The following is a 22227-nucleotide window of genomic DNA, read 5'->3' on the forward strand; positions in this document are numbered from 1 at the left end:
ACAACCAGTGGATACATTGGCACATTTTTATTCATACACAGAAAACACACACACACAAAAACATTTTTATTCTTCCTGTTTTACTCTTTTTTTACTTTTTTTTTTTTTACTCTCTCCTCTAAATTGTTTTTTATATTTACTTACAGTAAGATGTGTGTGACAAACATATGACAGTAAAAGAGCACACACAAACCATATTCTAATTTGGAATTCGAATTGTATTGGAATGGTAAAGAGTGTTGGGACGTAACAGGAGGGCCTCCACTCAAGGATACAATATGATGGACACGTCTAAGAATGTTCCACATATGGTTGAAATACCTAAAGATAACATTCTGGGAGTCAAGACTATAAAGGAGAAAGGAAGCCCTCCCTTCACTGTCACACTCTGTGCCACTCTGTGTGACTGTACGACTGCTGGCCTTTTCTTGCAAGAAAATACACCTCATCAAAGACTATTGGAAATGTTTGTCTCTTATTCAGTGATAGAATTTTGTTTGCCACCACACCTCCATGAAGGTTCTCGAGGCGACGGTAAAGCGACTCAAATTTGGCCTTACTCGTAGCCGAGCCTCCCTCATAGTCATACCATTGACAAAGACATGGGCAACTAGAGTGACTTGAATTTCATCTGAGACTGCTTGTCTTCTTGTCCTTGCCTTTCCTCCTCCTCATTCTTATCCCTCTTCCTTCATGTCTTTCTGGATCCATTGTTCCAAAACGCAATAAACTGATTTGGGCCCTTTTATATATCTATTGAAGGTTCTGATTGACGTGTGTTAAATTTGGACTCTTAGTGTTTCGACTTGGGTAATTGTGTGCTAACTGAGCTGAAGCTGTGCTGACTTGAGTGAACAATTTTGAATGCTAGTGCTTTCTAAATGACAACATGGTCTAAGCAATGAGAAATGAAGGGATTTGTGTGTAGAGTTTTGCAGTGACAGTTCAACAAATCTGACTCATGTGTCAAAACAGGGAATAGTGTTTATAGTTTAGGGAAATGGATGTGCTTTTTGATAAATGGCGTTATGGTTTTGAAATTTTAGTTCAAAAGCCTGGTTATAGTGTTTAAGCAATCCAGAAAAACTGTAAGAGGGGGTACATTTTTAGGATTCTTTACCTAACCTAAGTCTCTGAGATCCTGACAACTTGCTCCTCTGGAGACTCCAGGTAGGTTGCAGTTCTGGAAAATGGTGGCGCGGAGACTAAAGGGTTCCTGATGGTTTCACAGTCACACTTAATTCCTAATTCTTTTGCAGTTAACATGTGTCTTTTCTTCTCCACCTGTATTTGTCTGACCCTGCTGACCCAATGAGCATTTAACTGTCCAATGGTCATGCCTTAACTGCAATTTCTAGTATTGCATTAGTATTACTAGAAATAATACTTAATAATACTAGAAATAATAAATTAAATGCCCATCCTTCTCATGGGCATTTAATAATTTTTGACTTTTCAGTTTTAGTTAAATCCTCTTTTTTGGCTTAATTTATCTGTAAAAGAAAACGTGCCTAATAATTCTGCACACATGAATATAAGGCATTTTTCATTTCTAGCCTTCATGAACAAGTATCACTTATAAATGATTAAATACAAAATGAATAGTAATTATTAAGATTAATGTGGTTTGGAATTGGTAAAATGTGCCTGGAAAAAAAATACGATCAGAAAATCAACGTGCCTAATAATTCTGCACGTTTGGATTATTGTGATTCCTCCTTATATGTTGGAATGTCCCAATGTCACAGCTTCAAATAGTTCAAAATGCTGCAGCCAGATTTTTAACTGGGCTTCATAAATCAGAATGTATCACTCCAATTTTAATGACTCTTAATTGGTTGTCAGTGCATTATAGAGTTGAATTTAAAATATTGCTGTTTTTTTTTATCTCTAAATAGTCTGGCACCTTCTTTTTTGTCCGAACCTTTCAACTTGAATACTTCAGTCAGATGCTTGCTGTCCAAAAACAATAATACTCTGTCCTATCCAAGATCAAGTTTGAAGTCGAGAGGTGACCGTGTGTTTCAGTTGCTGGACCTAGTCTTTCTTTACCTCTGAGATCCCTATCCTCCGTACTCGAGTTTAAACCTAAGTTAAAGTCTTATCTTTTTACCCAAGCATTTAACTCATCATAAACTAGGCCTATTAGAGGGCTGTGTCGTTTGATAAGAGGGAAGAGGGGAGCTTGACGTTCCCCGTTCGCCTGTGGATATAAGATGGCCTCCTACTACAAAAAGGTATATATCAATATTTCTTCAGAGAGAAAGGGGACTGAAAAAGGTAAGATACATAGCCTAGTTGCTATGAATGTTATAAAAGCAATAAATAAAGTGAACAAATACTCAATATTTATAAAAGACTGTATTTTATATGATCATATTTTGCTTAGGTTTCAGTTTTGATTCTAATCAGTTTTGGTTAGTTCATATAGGGCTTTCACAACACAAATCATCTGACTGCTTGTGTCTATGTGTTCCTATTACAAAGAACTCAAATCATATATCCTTTTTCTTTTTAGATGGATACGTTGCCGTTCAGTTTCGGGTTGCCCTTTACTCGCAACGCTCCACTCACGTCTAGTTTACCAGAAGAGCAGAGAAAGCAGCTCTGTGGTTTGCTGGGGAATGTTGAACTGACTCTTCTCTACAAAGCTTCTGTTCATGGATATCAAGCTTCTGCCTTCCATCAGCGATGTGACCGTCAGGGTCCAACTTTACTTGTAGCCTATAACAGTCCAGGCTACATCTTTGGTGGATACACTAGTGTAGATTATACTCAAAGTGGACGGCAAATTACAGATGAGGAAGCTTTCCTGTTCAGTTTTCGAGGTGGAGCCCCTCTCTGCATCAAAGTTAACAGTGGACAGTATGCACGTCTTGATGATGCTAAAGGGCCCAGCTTTGGCCAACAGTTGTACTTCTGCTACAAAGACCAACCAGTTGTGTATCATCAAGGAGGGGGTGTATTTTATCCAGTGAGGGTTAATGCGTTTGATTGTAGTCCTGCCACACTGTATGGGAATGACACTCAACTAATTGAATGTGAAGTGTACAAAGTGGATCAGAGTAAGTCAACTATCAGAATAAATATAGTAATGTACAGTAAAATAATGTTATAAAATCCAGTGTCTTTCAATAATTACTAATTTAATATAAATTGTTTACTTTACTCCAACAGGAAGAACTCTGTCAGAGCCTCATGTCAGTGTCAAGGAGAAACCATGGAGGAATGTTCTGTGGACAGCTGAGTATGTTTTTCTGTTGCTGAAATCATTCATTAATAAAATAAAATGTCATTTTGATTAAATAAAATTTGTGATTTGTTTTGTAGACGAAGAGACAAACTCATGGAATCGATCAGGAATTATAAACCCATGATGCCGTCTATGAGTCGGGTCAGAATCCTAATGATCGGTCCTGTTGGTGCTGGAAAATCCAGTTTCTTCAACTCCATCAACTCCGTCTTCATGGGCCGCATGACCAGCAAAGCCATGTCAGGATCTGCAGGCACTAGTCTCACCACACAGGTACAGATTCAACAGGATTCATAGTGTTTCCTACAGAAGTCTCTCTTCAGGTCGAGGAACAGCTCTTGATGACTTCAGATCTTGATGTGTTTCTCTTCTTGGCTGGTAGTTTCGCACATACCCAGTGAAAGACGGTCGTGAAGGAAAGCCATTGCCATTTGTGTTATGTGACACCATGGGACTCGAGGAGCAATCAGGTGCAGGACTGGACATTGATGACATCAGCAGCATTCTTCAAGGTCACGTACCAGACCGCTATAAAGTAAGTGAATAGTTTCATGTTTCTGGGCTTGGAAATGTATATTTATTAGTAAAATTGATCTTTCATTTCCATTACTTTCAATTCAGTTCAACCCCATGGCACCATTTCAACTGGATGAGCAAAAGGGCTCCAGACCAGCATCTCTACAGGAGAAGATCCACTGTGTGATGTACGTGATCGACGCCACCAAAATCTCCCTCATGTCCAGCAAACTAGAGGAAAAACTCGCTGCCATACGCAGAAAAGTAAACTCGCTGGGTCAGTGAACATATTAATGCCAATCACGTGACTAATCCAAAGTAGGTTGTACATTGAGCAACCTGCATGTGACGTATATTAATTCCAGGCATTCCCCAGATCATCTTGATGACAAAAGTAGATGAAGCATGTCCTCTAGATCTTCAAAGCCTTTATGCCAGTTCCTACATCAAGACGAAGGTGAGACATGATCACATGATCACATGATCACATGAGCTGTTCCCACAGGACTCAGAGTGACTGAGATGTTGTTTTGTCTCTGCAGGTGCAGGAGGTGAGCTCTCGGTTAGGTGTGCCGGTGTCTTGTGTGTTACCGGTGAAGAACTACAGTCAGGAGCTGGAGCTGGAGCTCAACTGTGACGTCCTGCTTCTCACGGCGCTACAGCAGATGCTCAACTTTGCAGACGACTATCTGGATGATGTTGGTCCCGTGGAGGACAAACCCAAATAAAGTGCTGTGTGCCATAGATCGGGATAGATACTTCTTGATCTTAAGTTAGAAGATTGTTATTCTGTTCTGTTTGCCTGTTTTATTCTTTTTTTTTTTGTCATAGAAAATGCATTAAAGAAAATGCAAATAAGGAAGGCCTACTTGACTACAAATTGCCAGAAAAAAAATGGAGAATTCAATATGCTAAAACTGAATAATATAAAGAATATATATAAAAAACACACTTCTTTTGATAAATGGATATTTCTTTATTTTGTGATTTAAGCTTGAAAATGTATTTTACACCTTTGCAAAATAAAAATGAATAATACACATTTCAAAGACTTTATCATGTCCATGTATGAAAAATATATATTAGTGAAACATTTTAAAATTTCAATATATATATATATATTTTTTTTTTTCAACAAAATACATGCTTTGGAACACAACCGAATGTATAAATAGGTCATGACGTTGCTAATTTACCTACATGCTAAATCAGCCTTTTAATTTTTACACTTTACAGAAACCCAATCACAGAACGCAATAAGCTGGAAAAAAATTACATTGACAAATGTAGTAAATATTTATCTCTGCAGTACTTGCTATGTATCACTAGGTGTATATGCGTCTTGGGTTACAGATGGAGGTTTTTTTTTCTTTTTCTTTTTTCTCATCCACTGCAAAAAGTTTTTGCTGCGTTCACTCCTCATCACACCACAGTTGTTTTCCTCCAGCGAAAAAGGACGGCTGCGTTTGCATGATGAGACTGAGATGATTGAGATGTTGTTTTGTCTCTGCAGGTGCAGGAGGTGAGCTCTCGGTTAGGTGTGCCGGTGTCTTGTGTGTTACCGGTGAAGTCAAGAACTACAGTCAGGAGCTGGAGCCGGAGAGTCAGATGGTAACCCAAAGGTTATGGGTTCAAATGACTGAGGTGCCCATGAGCAAGGCACCTAACCCCCAAACGCTCGCCGGGTGCCTCTGTGTGTGTCCTGTCATGGTTTGCAGTGTGTGTGTTAACTACTCGTAACTTGGATGGGTTAAATGCAGAGGACAAATTCTGAGTATGGGTTACCATACTTTGCATGTCACTTTCACTTTTAACAGTGATGTCCTGCTTCTCATCGCTCAACTTTGCAGATGACTGATTTGGATGATGTTTGTCACGTGGAGAACACATTCCTAATAAATCGCTGCTATTGGAGATTTTTTTCTTTTGGGGCTGTAATGGTTTTACATTTCCTGAGTGTTAATGAATGATTGTGTTACTGTCTTTTTACCAAAGGCATGTATGATGCTCTGTTCTTGTATGTTCCTTTGCTATGCTAACAAGATTCATTGAAATTTAATTAGGACATTTTTCTTAAATATAATTATCAGATTACAGAAATACGTTGATTATTAAATTGATCACGGTAAAGCGCAAAGTGTTACAACCATACCTGTTCTCCTCTACTATTCCTTTCTTTATGTGTACTGCACCTTTAAATCCCTTGAGGTTCAGTGTCAACGTCACTATTGTAAAAAAAAAAATAAATAAATAAAAATCTCCATGAGATGAATGCTTTCATAGAGACGTTTTATATAACATTAATATCACCCTCAGAAACACGCCAGTGCAAATATCAGTGCAGTTAGAGCGGTCAAAGTCCACAAAAGAAGCAGCATTTCGAAGTTTCTAGCAAAGAGCGAGTGTTCTACGAAACGTAAGTTCCAGTATGTAAGATTAACGTTAGCCTGTGCGTTAATTCCTGTTATCAGTATTGGTACACAAATGGCACTTTCTCTTTGAAGGCCAAAGTTGGCGTTATAAAGATTGTGTGGAGATTTTTTTTTGTTGTTGTTGTTGTAATTGATATGTTCTTTTGTCACAGATGCAAAAAGCCAAAGTTAGAAAAGTCAGCACAGATCCCCTCACTTCTAATTTACCCGAAGAGCGAAAAGAGCAGCTCTGTGCTTCACTAGGGAATGTTGAACTGACTCTTCTCTACAAAGCTTCTGTTCATGGATATCAAGCTTCTGCCTTCCACAAGCGATGTGACCGTCAGGGTCCAACTTTACTTGTAGCCTATAACAGATCAGGCTACATCTTTGGTGGATACACTAGTGTAGATTATGCTCAAAGTGGACGGGAAATTACAGATGAGGAAGCTTTCCTGTTCAGCTTTCAAGGTGGAACCTGTAGCTACATCAAAGTTAACAGTGGATATAATGCACGTTACGATGATGCTAAATGGCCCAATTTTGGCCAACAGTTGTACTTTTGCTACAACAACCAACCAGCTGTGTATCATCAAGGAGGGAGTGCATTTAACATTAATACCTCATCAATGTATGGGAATGACACTCAACTGAGTGAATGTGAGGTGTATAAAGTGGAACAGGGTAAGTCAATCATCAGCTTTATTACCAACCTATAGGCCTATTCTACACACAAAATCAAGTCTCTTTAATATAATTAACTTATTTGTTGTCTTTTAACATTACTCCAATAAAATATTATATCTTTATTCAACAATTCCCAGAGCCTCAAGTCAGCATTGAGGAGAAACCATGGAGGAATGTTCTGTGGACAACTGAGTATGTTTCTTCTTAATCTCTATTTTGCTCATTTCCTATGGAAATCTGAAATAATAAAACCGATCTGTTGTAGACGAAGAGATGAGCTCATGGGATTGATCAGGAATCATAAACCCCTGATGACGTCTATCAGCCGTGTTCGAATCCTAATGGTCGGTCCTGTAGGTGCTGGAAAATCCAGTTTCTTCAACTCCATCAACTCAATCTTCACTGGTCATGTGACCAATAAAGCCATGTCAGGATCTGCAGGCACTAGTCTGACCGTACAGGTACAGATTCAACTGGACTTCAGGACCTGCCTTGGCTTGTGACATAAAACAACTATTGTTCCACAACGAATAATGATTCCTGTTTGTTGGTAGTTTCGCACATACCCAGTGAATGACGGTCGTGAAGGAAAGCCATTGCCATTTGTGTTGTGCGACACCATGGGACTCGAGGAGCAATCAGGTGCAGGACTGGATATTGATGACATCAGCAGCATTCTTCAAGGTCACGTACCAGACCGCTATAAAGTAAGTGAATAGTTTCATGTTTCTGGGCTTGGAAATGTATATTTATTAGTAAAATTGATCTTTCATTTCCATTACTTTCAATTCAGTTCAACCCCATGGCACCATTTCAACCGGATGAGCAAAAGGGCTCCAGACCTGCATCTCTACAGGAGAAGATCCACTGTGTGGTGTACGTGATCGACGCCACCAAAATCTCCCTCATGTCCAGCAAACTAGAGGAAAAACTCGCTGCCATACGCAGAAAAGTAAACTCGCTGGGTAAGTGAACATATTCAGTGTTTCCCCTACCATTGTGGGGTGGAGGTGGGGGGGGAAGAATGACAAAAATATATTCCAAAAAAAAAATGGACGCATGAGCTACATGTAGAAACTTTAGCGGCTATGATTTTCGTGATATAGCAGTTCAGTACACTTGAAATCAAATCAAATCAAATCAAAACACGCTGAAGCACGTGTGACACTGTTTTTTTGCCTATGAGGACACGAATGCATGAACTTCCTCTCCAGACTCTAGATCCGCTCTGAAAGTCACTTCGCAAGCAACCGCTTCATTTGAAAAAAAAACTATGGTCATGTCATAAACACAGAATAACTCCAAGGTCATCACGGCAACCCGTCAAAATAAAAGTTCGGTTTAACTTGACAGAAATATATTACTGTTTTATCTATGTCTAGAATTTAGATACGTCTAAATGTAATAATAATACTGACACTAATACAAATAAATTATCATCAAAACTTTATTTTTTAAGGAATGATCACAAAATTTCAGTAAAGCCCATTGTGCTGCACGTTGTTTGACAAAAAGTTTAATTTCATATGATTAAAAGAAATGCAATTAATGTTTTATGTCTTCATTTGATTACCAGAGAAAACACAACACTGAATTTGTGTGAAAAAAAAAACATTTTATAGAATTCTTTTTAAATATTGTATACGTTTAATGTTTATAATAAAAGTCTCATGATTTCAATTAATTAGACATGATTTTTGATTACTAAAAATTTTACAGCACGTATCCGTAACACACCCGCTCCGTGACACTATTTTCGGGGAATCTACCACACTCCCTGAAAAAAAATCCTAGCGGAAACACTGATATTTATGCCAATCATGTGACTAATCCAAAGTAGGTTGTACATTGAGCAACCTGATAGTTGCATGTGACACATCTCAACATTTTCAGGCATCGCTCAGATCGTCTTGATGACAAAAGTAGATGAAGCATGTCCTCTAGTGGAGGAAGATCTTCAGAGCCTTTTTGTCAGTTCCTACATCAAGACGAAGGTGAGACATGATCACATGATCACATGATCACATGAGCTGTTCCCACAGGACTCAGAGTGACTGAGATGTTGTTTTGTCTCTGCAGGTGCAGGAGGTGAGCTCTCGGTTAGGTGTGCCGGTGTCTTGTGTGTTACCGGTGAAGAACTACAGTCAGGAGCTGGAGCTGGAGCTCAACTGTGACGTCCTGCTTCTCACGGCGCTACAGCAGATGCTCAACTTTGCAGACGACTATCTGGATGATGTTGGTCCCGTGGAGGACAAACCCAAATAAAGTGCTGTGTGCCATAGATCGGGATAGATACTTCTTGATCTTAAGTTAGAAGATTGTTATTCTGTTCTGTTTGCCTGTTTTATTCTTTTTTTTTTTTTGTCATAGAAAATGCATTAAAGAAAATGCAAATAAGGAAGGCCTACTTGACTACAAATTGCCAGAAAAAAAATGGAGAATTCAATATGCTAAAACTGAATAATATAAAGAATATATATAAAAAACACACTTCTTTTGATAAATGGATATTTCTTTATTTTGTGATTTAAGCTTGAAAATGTATTTTACACCTTTGCAAAATAAAAATGAATAATACACATTTCAAAGACTTTATCATGTCCATGTATGAAAAATATATATTAGTGAAACATTTTAAAATTTCAATATATATATATATATATTTTTTTTTTTCAACAAAATACATGCTTTGGAACACAACCGAATGTATAAATAGGTCATGACGTTGCTAATTTACCTACATGCTAAATCAGCCTTTTAATTTTTACACTTTACAGAAACCCAATCACAGAACGCAATAAGCTGGAAAAAAATTACATTGACAAATGTAGTAAATATTTATCTCTGCAGTACTTGCTATGTATCACTAGGTGTATATGCGTCTTGGGTTACAGATGGAGGTTTTTTTTTCTTTTTCTTTTTTCTCATCCACTGCAAAAAGTTTTTGCTGCGTTCACTCCTCATCACACCACAGTTGTTTTCCTCCAGCGAAAAAGGACGGCTGCGTTTGCATGATGAGACTGAGATGATTGAGATGTTGTTTTGTCTCTGCAGGTGCAGGAGGTGAGCTCTCGGTTAGGTGTGCCGGTGTCTTGTGTGTTACCGGTGAAGTCAAGAACTACAGTCAGGAGCTGGAGCCGGAGAGTCAGATGGTAACCCAAAGGTTATGGGTTCAAATGACTGAGGTGCCCATGAGCAAGGCACCTAACCCCCAAACGCTCGCCGGGTGCCTCTGTGTGTGTCCTGTCATGGTTTGCAGTGTGTGTGTTAACTACTCGTAACTTGGATGGGTTAAATGCAGAGGACAAATTCTGAGTATGGGTTACCATACTTTGCATGTCACTTTCACTTTTAACAGTGATGTCCTGCTTCTCATCGCTCAACTTTGCAGATGACTGATTTGGATGATGTTTGTCACGTGGAGAACACATTCCTAATAAATCGCTGCTATTGGAGATTTTTTTCTTTTGGGGCTGTAATGGTTTTACATTTCCTGAGTGTTAATGAATGATTGTGTTACTGTCTTTTTACCAAAGGCATGTATGATGCTCTGTTCTTGTATGTTCCTTTGCTATGCTAACAAGATTCATTGAAATTTAATTAGGACATTTTTCTTAAATATAATTATCAGATTACAGAAATACGTTGATTATTAAATTGATCACGGTAAAGCGCAAAGTGTTACAACCATACCTGTTCTCCTCTACTATTCCTTTCTTTATGTGTACTGCACCTTTAAATCCCTTGAGGTTCAGTGTCAACGTCACTATTGTAAAAAAAAAAAAAAAAAAAAAAAATCTCCATGAGATGAATGCTTTCATAGAGACGTTTTATATAACATTAATATCACCCTCAGAAACACGCCAGTGCAAATATCAGTGCAGTTAGAGCGGTCAAAGTCCACAAAAGAAGCAGCATTTCGAAGTTTCTAGCAAAGAGCGAGTGTTCTACGAAACGTAAGTTCCAGTATGTAAGATTAACGTTAGCCTGTGCGTTAATTCCTGTTATCAGTATTGGTACACAAATGGCACTTTCTCTTTGAAGGCCAAAGTTGGCGTTATAAAGATTGTGTGGAGATTTTTTTTTGTTGTTGTTGTTGTAATTGATATGTTCTTTTGTCACAGATGCAAAAAGCCAAAGTTAGAAAAGTCAGCACAGATCCCCTCACTTCTAATTTACCCGAAGAGCGAAAAGAGCAGCTCTGTGCTTCACTAGGGAATGTTGAACTGACTCTTCTCTACAAAGCTTCTGTTCATGGATATCAAGCTTCTGCCTTCCACAAGCGATGTGACCGTCAGGGTCCAACTTTACTTGTAGCCTATAACAGATCAGGCTACATCTTTGGTGGATACACTAGTGTAGATTATGCTCAAAGTGGACGGGAAATTACAGATGAGGAAGCTTTCCTGTTCAGCTTTCAAGGTGGAACCTGTAGCTACATCAAAGTTAACAGTGGATATAATGCACGTTACGATGATGCTAAATGGCCCAATTTTGGCCAACAGTTGTACTTTTGCTACAACAACCAACCAGCTGTGTATCATCAAGGAGGGAGTGCATTTAACATTAATACCTCATCAATGTATGGGAATGACACTCAACTGAGTGAATGTGAGGTGTATAAAGTGGAACAGGGTAAGTCAATCATCAGCTTTATTACCAACCTATAGGCCTATTCTACACACAAAATCAAGTCTCTTTAATATAATTAACTTATTTGTTGTCTTTTAACATTACTCCAATAAAATATTATATCTTTATTCAACAATTCCCAGAGCCTCAAGTCAGCATTGAGGAGAAACCATGGAGGAATGTTCTGTGGACAACTGAGTATGTTTCTTCTTAATCTCTATTTTGCTCATTTCCTATGGAAATCTGAAATAATAAAACCGATCTGTTGTAGACGAAGAGATGAGCTCATGGGATTGATCAGGAATCATAAACCCCTGATGACGTCTATCAGCCGTGTTCGAATCCTAATGGTCGGTCCTGTAGGTGCTGGAAAATCCAGTTTCTTCAACTCCATCAACTCAATCTTCACTGGTCATGTGACCAATAAAGCCATGTCAGGATCTGCAGGCACTAGTCTGACCGTACAGGTACAGATTCAACTGGACTTCAGGACCTGCCTTGGCTTGTGACATAAAACAACTATTGTTCCACAACGAATAATGATTCCTGTTTGTTGGTAGTTTCGCACATACCCAGTGAATGACGGTCGTGAAGGAAAGCCATTGCCATTTGTGTTGTGCGACACCATGGGACTCGAGGAGCAATCAGGTGCAGGACTGGATATTGATGACATCAGCAGCATTCTTCAAGGTCACGTACCAGACCGCTATAAAGTAAGTGAATAGTTTCATGTTTCTGGGCTTGGAAATGTATATTTATTAGTAAAATTGATCTTTCATTTCCATTACTTTCAATTCAGTTCAACCCCATGGCACCATTTCAACCGGATGAGCAAAAGGGCTCCAGACCTGCATCTCTACAGGAGAAGATCCACTGTGTGGTGTACGTGATCGACGCCACCAAAATCTCCCTCATGTCCAGCAAACTAGAGGAAAAACTCGCTGCCATACGCAGAAAAGTAAACTCGCTGGGTAAGTGAACATATTCAGTGTTTCCCCTACCATTGTGGGGTGGAGGTGGGGGGGGGGAGAATGACAAAAATATATTCCAAAAAAAAAATGGACGCATGAGCTACATGTAGAAACTTTAGCGGCTATGATTTTCGTGATATAGCAGTTCAGTACACTTGAAATCAAATCAAATCAAATCAAAACACGCTGAAGCACGTGTGACACTGTTTTTTTGCCTATGAGGACACGAATGCATGAACTTCCTCTCCAGACTCTAGATCCGCTCTGAAAGTCACTTCGCAAGCAACCGCTTCATTTGAAAAAAAAACTATGGTCATGTCATAAACACAGAATAACTCCAAGGTCATCACGGCAACCCGTCAAAATAAAAGTTCGGTTTAACTTGACAGAAATATATTACTGTTTTATCTATGTCTAGAATTTAGATACGTCTAAATGTAATAATAATACTGACACTAATACAAATAAATTATCATCAAAACTTTATTTTTTAAGGAATGATCACAAAATTTCAGTAAAGCCCATTGTGCTGCACGTTGTTTGACAAAAAGTTTAATTTCATATGATTAAAAGAAATGCAATTAATGTTTTATGTCTTCATTTGATTACCAGAGAAAACACAACACTGAATTTGTGTGAAAAAAAAAACATTTTATAGAATTCTTTTTAAATATTGTATACGTTTAATGTTTATAATAAAAGTCTCATGATTTCAATTAATTAGACATGATTTTTGATTACTAAAAATTTTACAGCACGTATCCGTAACACACCCGCTCCGTGACACTATTTTCGGGGAATCTACCACACTCCCTGAAAAAAAATCCTAGCGGAAACACTGATATTTATGCCAATCATGTGACTAATCCAAAGTAGGTTGTACATTGAGCAACCTGATAGTTGCATGTGACACATCTCAACATTTTCAGGCATCGCTCAGATCGTCTTGATGACAAAAGTAGATGAAGCATGTCCTCTAGTGGAGGAAGATCTTCAGAGCCTTTTTGTCAGTTCCTACATCAAGACGAAGGTGAGACATGATCACATGATCACATGAGCTGTTCCCACAGGACTCAGAGTGACTGAGATGTTGTTTTGTCTCTGCAGGTGCAGGAGGTGAGCTCTCGGTTAGGTGTGCCGGTGTCTTGTGTGTTACCGGTGAAGAACTACAGTCAGGAGCTGGAGCTGGAGCTCAACTGTGACGTCCTGCTTCTCACGGCGCTACAGCAGATGCTCCGCTTTGCAGACGACTATTTTGATGATATACGTCCTGTGGAGGGCAACCCTATATAAGGTTTTTTCTCAGTTCTTGTGGCTGATACCAGATTTGAAAATGGCCAAATCGAAAGCTCTGCGAATCATTTACATAGTTTAAGGAAAGCTGATCACTATACCTCCAAACTAGTTGCTTTTTGGCGAAATTTGGCGTTTTTACTCAAAATATGCATTTATGTGAATCGTGTAGATTAAAAAAAATTCAGGGGGGGTTCAAGGTGAAATTGCAGGCACAATAAACCTCACAAGAATCGGAAATGTGTCTTTTAGCCAATCAGAATCATTGTTTACTGTTCTGTAGATTAAAACTTTTCGCAATAATTGAGTATTTGCATTTGACCTTCACCATGGTCATATATCATGTAATAAGCTGCCGCTTAGGTGTCATGTGGGGCAGAGGATGTCTCTAGTATTTTCCAATCAGCACGTGCACTGGAGTCTTTGCTTTAAACAGAAACACAGGCTTTGGCATATTATGTAAGATTGAATCAGGGCTGAGGTGCAGATGGAGCTGGTCCTGGCTAAAGGTTTAGGCAAAAGCAGAGGTGAGGGGAGTCCAGCACAGGTTCTCGCGGTCACAGTATTTTTTTTTTTTTAATGTAAAAAAAAAAAAAAGTATGAATTTCATTCATAAACATGCCACCCTTTTTTCACCTTTTGTGAGTTTGCAGGTCTGTGATCTGGACACTCATCATTTGCTTTTATGCAGAAACATTCAGTACTTTTATACTAGTATTTCATTGAGCTGTGAAAAAGTTTAATGTTTATTACAGTGAGTACATTTTTTTTTTTTTTACTGTAATTTCTCTGTACTTTTTACGCTTGATCTTCAAGACTGATGTTCTATAATTCTTCACTTTTTTTTTTGATTTGTGGGCTATTGTGACTTTACACTGTATGAGGACTAATAAAGTTTGACTATTTTGTAGGCCTACTATGTATTTGGCACTAAAATGTAGCACAGATTGTTTACATAGACTAGTTGACTCAGTTAAAAATATCATTAATATTTGCTAAAGTAAACAAAAGAGTCAAAATGCCTCCAAGATGGGTGAAAATCTGCTACCCACCTGCGATTAGTCAATTAAATGTGCGAGGCGTCTGGTGTCATCCGCTTCCAGTTATTAAAGCTGTACGATAACAGCACGTTATGTTGCTGTTCATTTTCAACTCTTAGTTTCAAGTCTATAACATGAAAAGGTCAATGATAATTTTCAAACAACTACAACATAGAATATTATCTCTGGGGACTCAGTCATTTTAGTGCTTTTTGATTTGAGTGCAGCGTTCGACACTGCTGATGGCATTCTATTGTCATGCCTTGTACAGTGTGGGCATCCCAGGAAGTGCCCTTATCTGGTTTAAATAGTCTTAGTAACAGAACCTTTTCAGTAGTCATTGGAGGCTACAGTCAGGAGCTGGAGCTCAACTGTGACGTCCTGCTTCTCATGGCTCTACAGCAGATGCTCAACTATGCAAACGACTATCTGGATGATGTTGGTCCTGTGTAGAGCCACCTTTTTTAACATGCTTTTCGTTGAGTTTTTCCTCAGTTCCGGCTAAAATGCAGCCATAGCATATAGGTGGCTTAGTTGCCATAATGTATTTTTAAGCCAGACAATTGGTGAATTACTTGTATTACATTTATTTGCTTATTTAATGCAAGAATGGTGTAATATCAGTATCTTATCAAGTTTACAGTATAATATTTCAAATTAGGACTTTCACACTGTTCTAAAGAAATGCAACTTTCCATGAGTAAAGTCCATTTTGGAATGAGCTATTCCTTATATTTAAAAGCAAAAACTGTATGTATGGCTTCCTGATCACTATTAAATATTATGACACTTGGTTAATGTGCGGTATCACCCTGGAGGCCTGTCAGGGGCGCAACTACCCAGTTTCAGAGGGGTATGCAGCAACAATTTTGTAAAGTTTACACCTCAAAAAACCAACTTTTGAGTAGTAAAACTGGCAAAGCCCTGACAAGATCCTTGATTAGGTTACTGGGTTTCGTTGCTGGAGAACGACGTTCTTGCCCGCCAGCCAGTACTTGTGACGTCATGTGCAAAGTATGAATAATCGCAAACTGACTTGATTGTAAGATGCCAAAAATTACCAAGATACAACAACTTTGTTCTAGCCTGGGTTTCCCCATGCTGCCTTGCGTGCAGCGTGATTTTATTCACGCTGCTAGGCAGCCTGGACACCATGGACCAGATTTTCCCCTCAAAAAGGGAACCAATCACTGAACGGGGAGGGAGCAGTAAGACGATGACGACGTCTATGCGACACACCGAAGCAGTTTGTTTATATCTATGGATCCAACATGGCATCAGACGCGAAGTTACCTTTCGATGCAGTCTTAGATAGTGTTCTAAGTAGTTTAGAACGCAAGTTTATTTCGTCTTCTTCCCCGTCCAATTTCTGTCGCTCTACATACGTCATCTGGTATAATTGAAACGATTGGCTATGAGCTACGTACAGGCGCATTTGATAGACATTCGTAGCGCCCAATAAACGGCTCTGGGCATTCGTAAACCACGCCTCAAATACGAGAAAATGAACATGTGGTTCCCAGACCACGTCTCAATGAGACGAGGTCTGACGTTAACCAGGCTAACTTTGTTTAGCATATCAAAATGTTTTTAATATATTTTACTGTCCAACAGGTGTCATGTATATGTATATAAGAACTCTTTAGTTGAAACTGGAAACAATACCCAACTGGAAAGTAATTGTGACAGACATGGAAACCTCTTGTGTTCATGTTACTAATGTTTGAGAAATGAGAACCTGTTTGCTCAGACACAAAGCCAGGTGAGGAATCGCTGGGTGGTTCCCACACCACAGGTACTTCTGTTTGCTCAAACTATTAGTGCAGTTTTTCATCTCCCTCAACACACATTGTTTTAGAGAGACCTGAGATTTCATTAATTGTTTGTTGATACATTTCAATGCAAAAAAACTTTGTTGGAATTAAGGAACTTAGAACAGGTTTGACTTGGGTCAGATCCCGTCTACGGAGAGCCTGCCCACTCCCTATTAAGTCCTATTGTACCGAATTTTGGTTGTAGTTCCACCAGAGTTCCACTGGGGGCGATCGCCCTTGAGTGCAAAATGAATGGGAGTCTATGGGGCTAGACGGCTAAATTTGTCTCTTTCACTCGATTGCCGTTGAGAAATCTCAGATTTGATTGTAGGTTTTGCAAGTTCAACATGGGTTATAGGTCGAAAGTTGAATACTCGTTGCAAAACCTACAATCAAATCTGAGATTTCTCAACGGCAATCGACCTAACTTATGTCCTTGCGATTTCTTACAGATTGAGTTGTTGTTGCCCATAACACGCTAGCATTCTGCTAATGAACGCTGATTGGTCAGTGAAGGACTGATTACGACCAGAGATACCGCTTGATGGCATTGTGGCATCCGAAGCGGGACCAGAAACAAACAAAACAAAAACTCTTCTAGCACGTGTATTTACCTGTGTCAGCTGTGTTGTCGATGCCTCGAGAGAAAAGAAAGTGCAGAGCGCGAAAGCACCAAAGTGACTGAAGGATTGCCGTAAAGAATTATCTCTGGTCGTACGATGTGTATGACATCATTGACACTTTAAAAGACTTTTTAAAGCAAATAAGTGACTCTAAAAAATCTAACACTCAGCAATGTGTAATTTCTTCGCATACCCTTTTGAATACAATATTCAAATTGCTAGACAAAAAATTATATCTTGAGAAAAGTGGATTTTGATGGGTATAGCACCATAGACCTCCATTCATTCTGCACTCGTCCTTTGAGCGCCCTCATATGGAATCAGAGTGGAACTGCAACCATTTCAGAAGCCGGAAGTTTACTGAGAGTGAAACTTCTCGCCTTATTAGACATTCTCTGCTTGGGTGTAACATGCTAGAACAAGTTGAAGCATTTCCGTGTTTATTTTCACACAGCAAGTGCTCTAAGAAAGGTAAGCTACACATACATATTTAGTATATAATATTACATACATATTCTAAATTGGTTTTAATTGTTTTTTCATTGATTAGTGTTTGGGAAAATATGCTGTAAAATGATTTTATTTTGATCTGCCAATTCATATAACTCTTTGTACAGTGGTAATTCACAGAAGCAATGAACAGCAAGTTTAAAGGAAAGTAAGTATGAAAAATAAAATTCCTTTGTGCATTAGTAGCCTACATCAAACAAACAAAAATACACAATCCACAAACGGGAAGAGTGACTTTTAATGAGCTTTTTCAACAAATGGCCAAACTAAATATTTGCTGTTTTTAGTTGTAATATTTAGTTGTAATAATGTTGTAATATAAACAAAATAGACACATTTGTAGCCTATATGTGTGTTTTATACCAATAGAACATTCATTTTACATTCTATTCATTTTACTTGAGATTTGTACAGCTTTTCAACCCTGCTACCAAAATGTGGGGTATGTTTACACAACAATGTACTAAAAACGTAAAAGGTTTTCCTTTGCGATTTTTTATTTCGCGCAGAAAGGACATCCCTGTTCACACCTATGTCACTTTGTAAAGAAACACTTCGCGACCTTATGTAGCCCCGCCCCTTTTTTCCCGGTTTTATTTTCACAGCGATCTTGCGTATGAATGGACGGCTCGTTTTAAAATCTTCCCGGTCTACTGACATTTGTTAAGACATCTGGTTTAAACATTACAATCCTCATGTTAACTTTCATTAACTTTATATTAAGTAAATCCACTTCAAAAGCTAATTACTCCTGGACAGCAATGCCATTGAAAATACAGTGTGACCGCAAAAACGGAAGTTCAAAGACAATATTCTAAAGATGGCGGCGCCCTTGTTTCTCTGGTGCATAATACTCATAGATGCATAATACTGAACACGTTATACACATACGCGTGACGTCACCTTCACAAATTTGTGTTTTTGTAGTTTATACAGAGACGTTAATAATGGTATCGGTTTCAAAAACGTGCACTTTGGAACCCGTTTCCAAAAGTTTGCATTTTCACGCCCCCAAAACGCTGCTGTTGTGTAAACGAACGGCCAAAAACTCATGCGTTTTTCGTTTTTAGTTGAAAATGCTGTAAATGGCCCTTGTAAATACAGTTTAGTTTGGGTCCGAATGTCTTATATATTATACCTTATATTTCCAATAAATTAAAGAATTGTAGTGATTTGGTCTTTTTTTTTTTTGCAATAAATTTGGTAACAGGATTGAATGGATATAAGCTTTATGAATGCACATCTAATCATGATGTAAAAATAAATTAATTAATAAAATATGACCCAAAAGTTTACCCTGTTAGTGGAATGTGCTGACTGAAAATATGAATTCATTCAGTTCGATTTATATTGTATTATTTGCATGTCTTTGTCTTCAAGGATGCATAAAAGACAAGTTAGAAATGTCACCACGGACTCCCTCACTTCTGGTTTAACTGAGGAGAAAATCAATCAGTTCTGTGGCCTGCTGGGGAATGTTGAACTGACTCTTCTCTACAAAGCTTCTGTTCATGGATATCAAGCTTCTGCCTTCCATCAGCGATGTGACCGTCAGGGTCCAACTTTACTTGTAGCCTACAACAGTTCAGGCTACATCTTTGGTGGATACACTAGTGTAGATTATACTCAAAGCGGACAGCAAATTACTGATCCAGACCTATTCCTATTTAGCTTTCAGGGCAAGATCCCTGTGTGCATCAAAGTTAACACCGGATATAATGCACGTTATGATGATGCTGGAGCACCCAACTTTGGCCAGCAGTTGTACTTTTGCTACAACAACCAACCAGTTTTGTTAAATCAAGGAGTGAGTGCATTTAGTGTTGTTCCGGCAACAATGTATGGGAATGACACTCAATTGACTGAATGTGAAGTGTACAAAGTGGAGCAGAGTAAGTCAATCATCAGAAAAAGAGTTTTATATGCACATGTACAATAAGTTTCAGTCCTTTTAAATAACGTTGTTTTTTTTATTGTTAACATTTTACTTATTGTGCCAGGCTCTCAAATCAGTGCTGAGGAGAAACCATGGAGGAACGTTCTGTGGACAGCTGAGTATGTTTCCGCTCAGTTTTTGAGATCTTTTGTTCACTCAAACCCTATAAGGGGCGAAGGGCCCTGTTGTTTTCTTTAGATACATTTTTATTTCACATTTTCTGCACTTTTGGGACCCTTAACATGCTCAAAAACTCTTGAAACTTTGCACACACACATACGTTGGAATCGTCGACCATCAGGGTCGCACAAGTGGACATGGGGGGTTGTGGGGGGCTCTGCAGCAGACCCTTTTATATGGTTGTATTTGAGGGGCTCTGTAGTGCACCCCTTTTCACCTACAGTAACCAAACTTCAAACACTTATAGATCTCATCAGGCCAAACAACTTTCTCACTCTAAAGCCCCTTTCACACAGCGCGTTGATCCTGGGAAATTGCCGTAAAATTGCTAGAGTGTCTTCTGTGTGAACGCAAACACGTCCCGGGATTGATGCCGGGATGGGGACCTAGTAACATTGCCGGGATCTTATCTTACTCTGCCTCTGTGTTTGACAACACACTGACAACATAGATTTATATAGCTAGTTTAATAGTAAGATTAAATGCGAATATTAAAAATCCTTAAGATAAATCCTTATGCAAATGATAAATTCACACTCATTTGAAAGTGACCTATAACATTCTATGACATGATATCTAAATTTGATTGATCTCATGGAAGTGGCTGTTGTGGTTCATGTCATAGTGGCACCAGCTGGCTGCAGTAAATGTGCCATATTCAAACGATTTTGACAGTTCTTTTACATTTACCCGCTTTAAATGTATATTGCCTGTCATGCATGACGTGGTGTCGGGGTTTGGACCCATCATCACTGCGTGCAGCTATATTTTTCTATTGTATTTTGATATACAGCTATAAAAATGTGTTTACCGTATGTTGTAGACGAAGAGAAGAGCTCATGGAATCAATCAGGGATTATAAACCCATGATGCCATCTATGAGTCGGGTCAGAATCCTAATGATCGGTCCTGTCGGTGCTGGAAAATCCAGTTTCTTCAACTCCATCAACTCCGTCTTCATGGGCCGCATGACCAGCAAAGCCATGTCAGGATCTGCAGGCACTAGTCTCACCACACAGGTACAGATTCAACAGGATTCATCGTGTTTCCTACAGAAGTCTCTCTTCAGGTCGAGGAACAGCTCTTGATGACTTCAGATCTTGATGTGTTTCTCTTCTTGGTTGGTAGTTTCGCACATACCCAGTGAAAGACGGTCGTGAAGGAAAGCCATTGCCATTTGTGTTGTGTGACACCATGGGACTCGAGGAGCAATCAGGTGCAGGACTGGATTGATGACATCAACATTATTCTTCAAGGTCACGTACCAGACCGCTATAAAGTAAGTGCACTGTTCTCCAGAATGAATGAAGGTTGCAGTATGAATGATAACATTTTTGTTTCATGCTAAATCCTCAGTTCAACCCCACAACACCATTTCAACCGGATGAGCAAAAGGCCTTCAGACCTGCATCTCTACAGGAGAAGATCCACTGTGTGGTGTATGTGATCGACGCCACCAAAATCTCCCTCATGTCCAGCAAACTAGAGGAAAAACTCGCTGCCATACGCAGAAAAGTGAACTCACTGGGTAAGTGAACATATTTATGCCAATCATGTGACTAATCCAAAGTAGGTTGTACATTGAGCAACCTGATAGTTGCATTGACACACCACGTCATTTTCAGGCATCGCTCAGATCGTCTTGATGACAAAAGTAGATGAAGCATGTCCTCTAGTGGAGGAAGATCTTCAGAGCCTTTATGTCAGTTCCTACATCAAGACGAAGGTGAGACATGATCACATGATCACATGAGCTGTTCCCACAGGACTCAGAGTGACTGAGATGTTGTTTTGTCTCTGCAGGTGCAGGAGGTGAGCTCTCGGTTAGGTGTGCCGGTGTCTTGTGTGTTACCGGTGAAGAACTACAGTCAGGAGCTGGAGCTGGAGCTCAACTGTGACGTCCTGCTTCTCACGGCGCTACAGCAGATGCTCAACTTTGCAGACGACTATCTGGATGATGTTGGTCACACAGAGAGCCACCCCATATAAAGGGCTGCTGAACTATTTCCTCAACTATTCTGAGGCCAGATTTGTGTTTGAGACTAAAATGTAGAATTTGTCTGCAACAAATATAACTCACTTGGACATGTAAAACACAATCACAGATTATTTGAGTTAATGTCAAACACAAAGAGTTCTGTTGTTACAACCTGCGCCCGCTACTTGTAAGAATAATCTGTTTTGAATAAAGTGAACAATTTAAAGTTACAAAAACCTTGTATTGTATTTATTTAAGCACAAAAACAATTGCCGTGTGTGTTTGTGAGTGTTCTGTATTCCTGTCACATAACAGTTCAGTCACTATGTTGCCATCCACCAATAATATGTGAATTTTGGGATATCACATAAAAACGCTGGAAA

At 39.0% G+C, this 22227-nt stretch overlaps 1 protein-coding gene and 1 pseudogene across 6 annotated transcripts; both read left to right on the plus strand.

Annotated features, from left to right (window-relative positions):
• The first annotated feature begins 2120 nt into the window (after positions 1-2120).
• Positions 2121-10639, plus strand: LOC307169466 (interferon-induced protein 44-like). Of its 5 annotated transcripts, none has more exons than XM_079890132.1 (9): positions 2121-2280; positions 2519-2704; positions 6528-6864; positions 7005-7059; positions 7133-7328; positions 7422-7574; positions 7661-7832; positions 8761-8861; positions 8947-9452. In XM_079890132.1, the coding sequence occupies exons 2-9, from the start codon at positions 2519-2521 to the stop codon at positions 9130-9132; spliced, it is 1386 nt and encodes a 461-aa protein (XP_079746258.1). In that variant the 5' UTR covers positions 2121-2280; the 3' UTR covers positions 9133-9452. The 5 variants fall into 5 exon arrangements, with proteins under 5 accessions (XP_079746258.1, XP_079746255.1, XP_079746254.1 ...); XM_079890129.1 differs by lacking the exons at positions 2121-2280; positions 2519-2704 and adding exons at positions 5988-6185; positions 9922-10639 and having other exon boundaries at positions 6354-6864; positions 8947-9176; XM_079890128.1 differs by lacking the exons at positions 2121-2280; positions 2519-2704 and adding an exon at positions 5994-6185 and having other exon boundaries at positions 6354-6864.
• On the plus strand, positions 10633-22075 carry LOC307169620 (annotated as a pseudogene). Its single transcript, XR_013824097.1, has 16 exons — positions 10633-10823; positions 10992-11502; positions 11643-11697; positions 11771-11966; positions 12060-12212; positions 12299-12470; positions 13400-13500; positions 13578-13759; positions 15115-15252; positions 19131-19642; positions 19751-19805; positions 20690-20885; positions 20995-21145; positions 21223-21394; positions 21492-21592; positions 21670-22075. The product of XR_013824097.1 is annotated as an uncharacterized misc_RNA (transcript).
• Positions 22076-22227: the final 152 nt, after the last annotated feature.

The sequence above is a fragment of the Squalius cephalus genome (genome assembly GCF_949319135.1).
Source record: "Squalius cephalus genome assembly, chromosome: 13".
Taxonomy (NCBI): Eukaryota; Metazoa; Chordata; class Actinopteri; order Cypriniformes; family Leuciscidae; genus Squalius; species Squalius cephalus.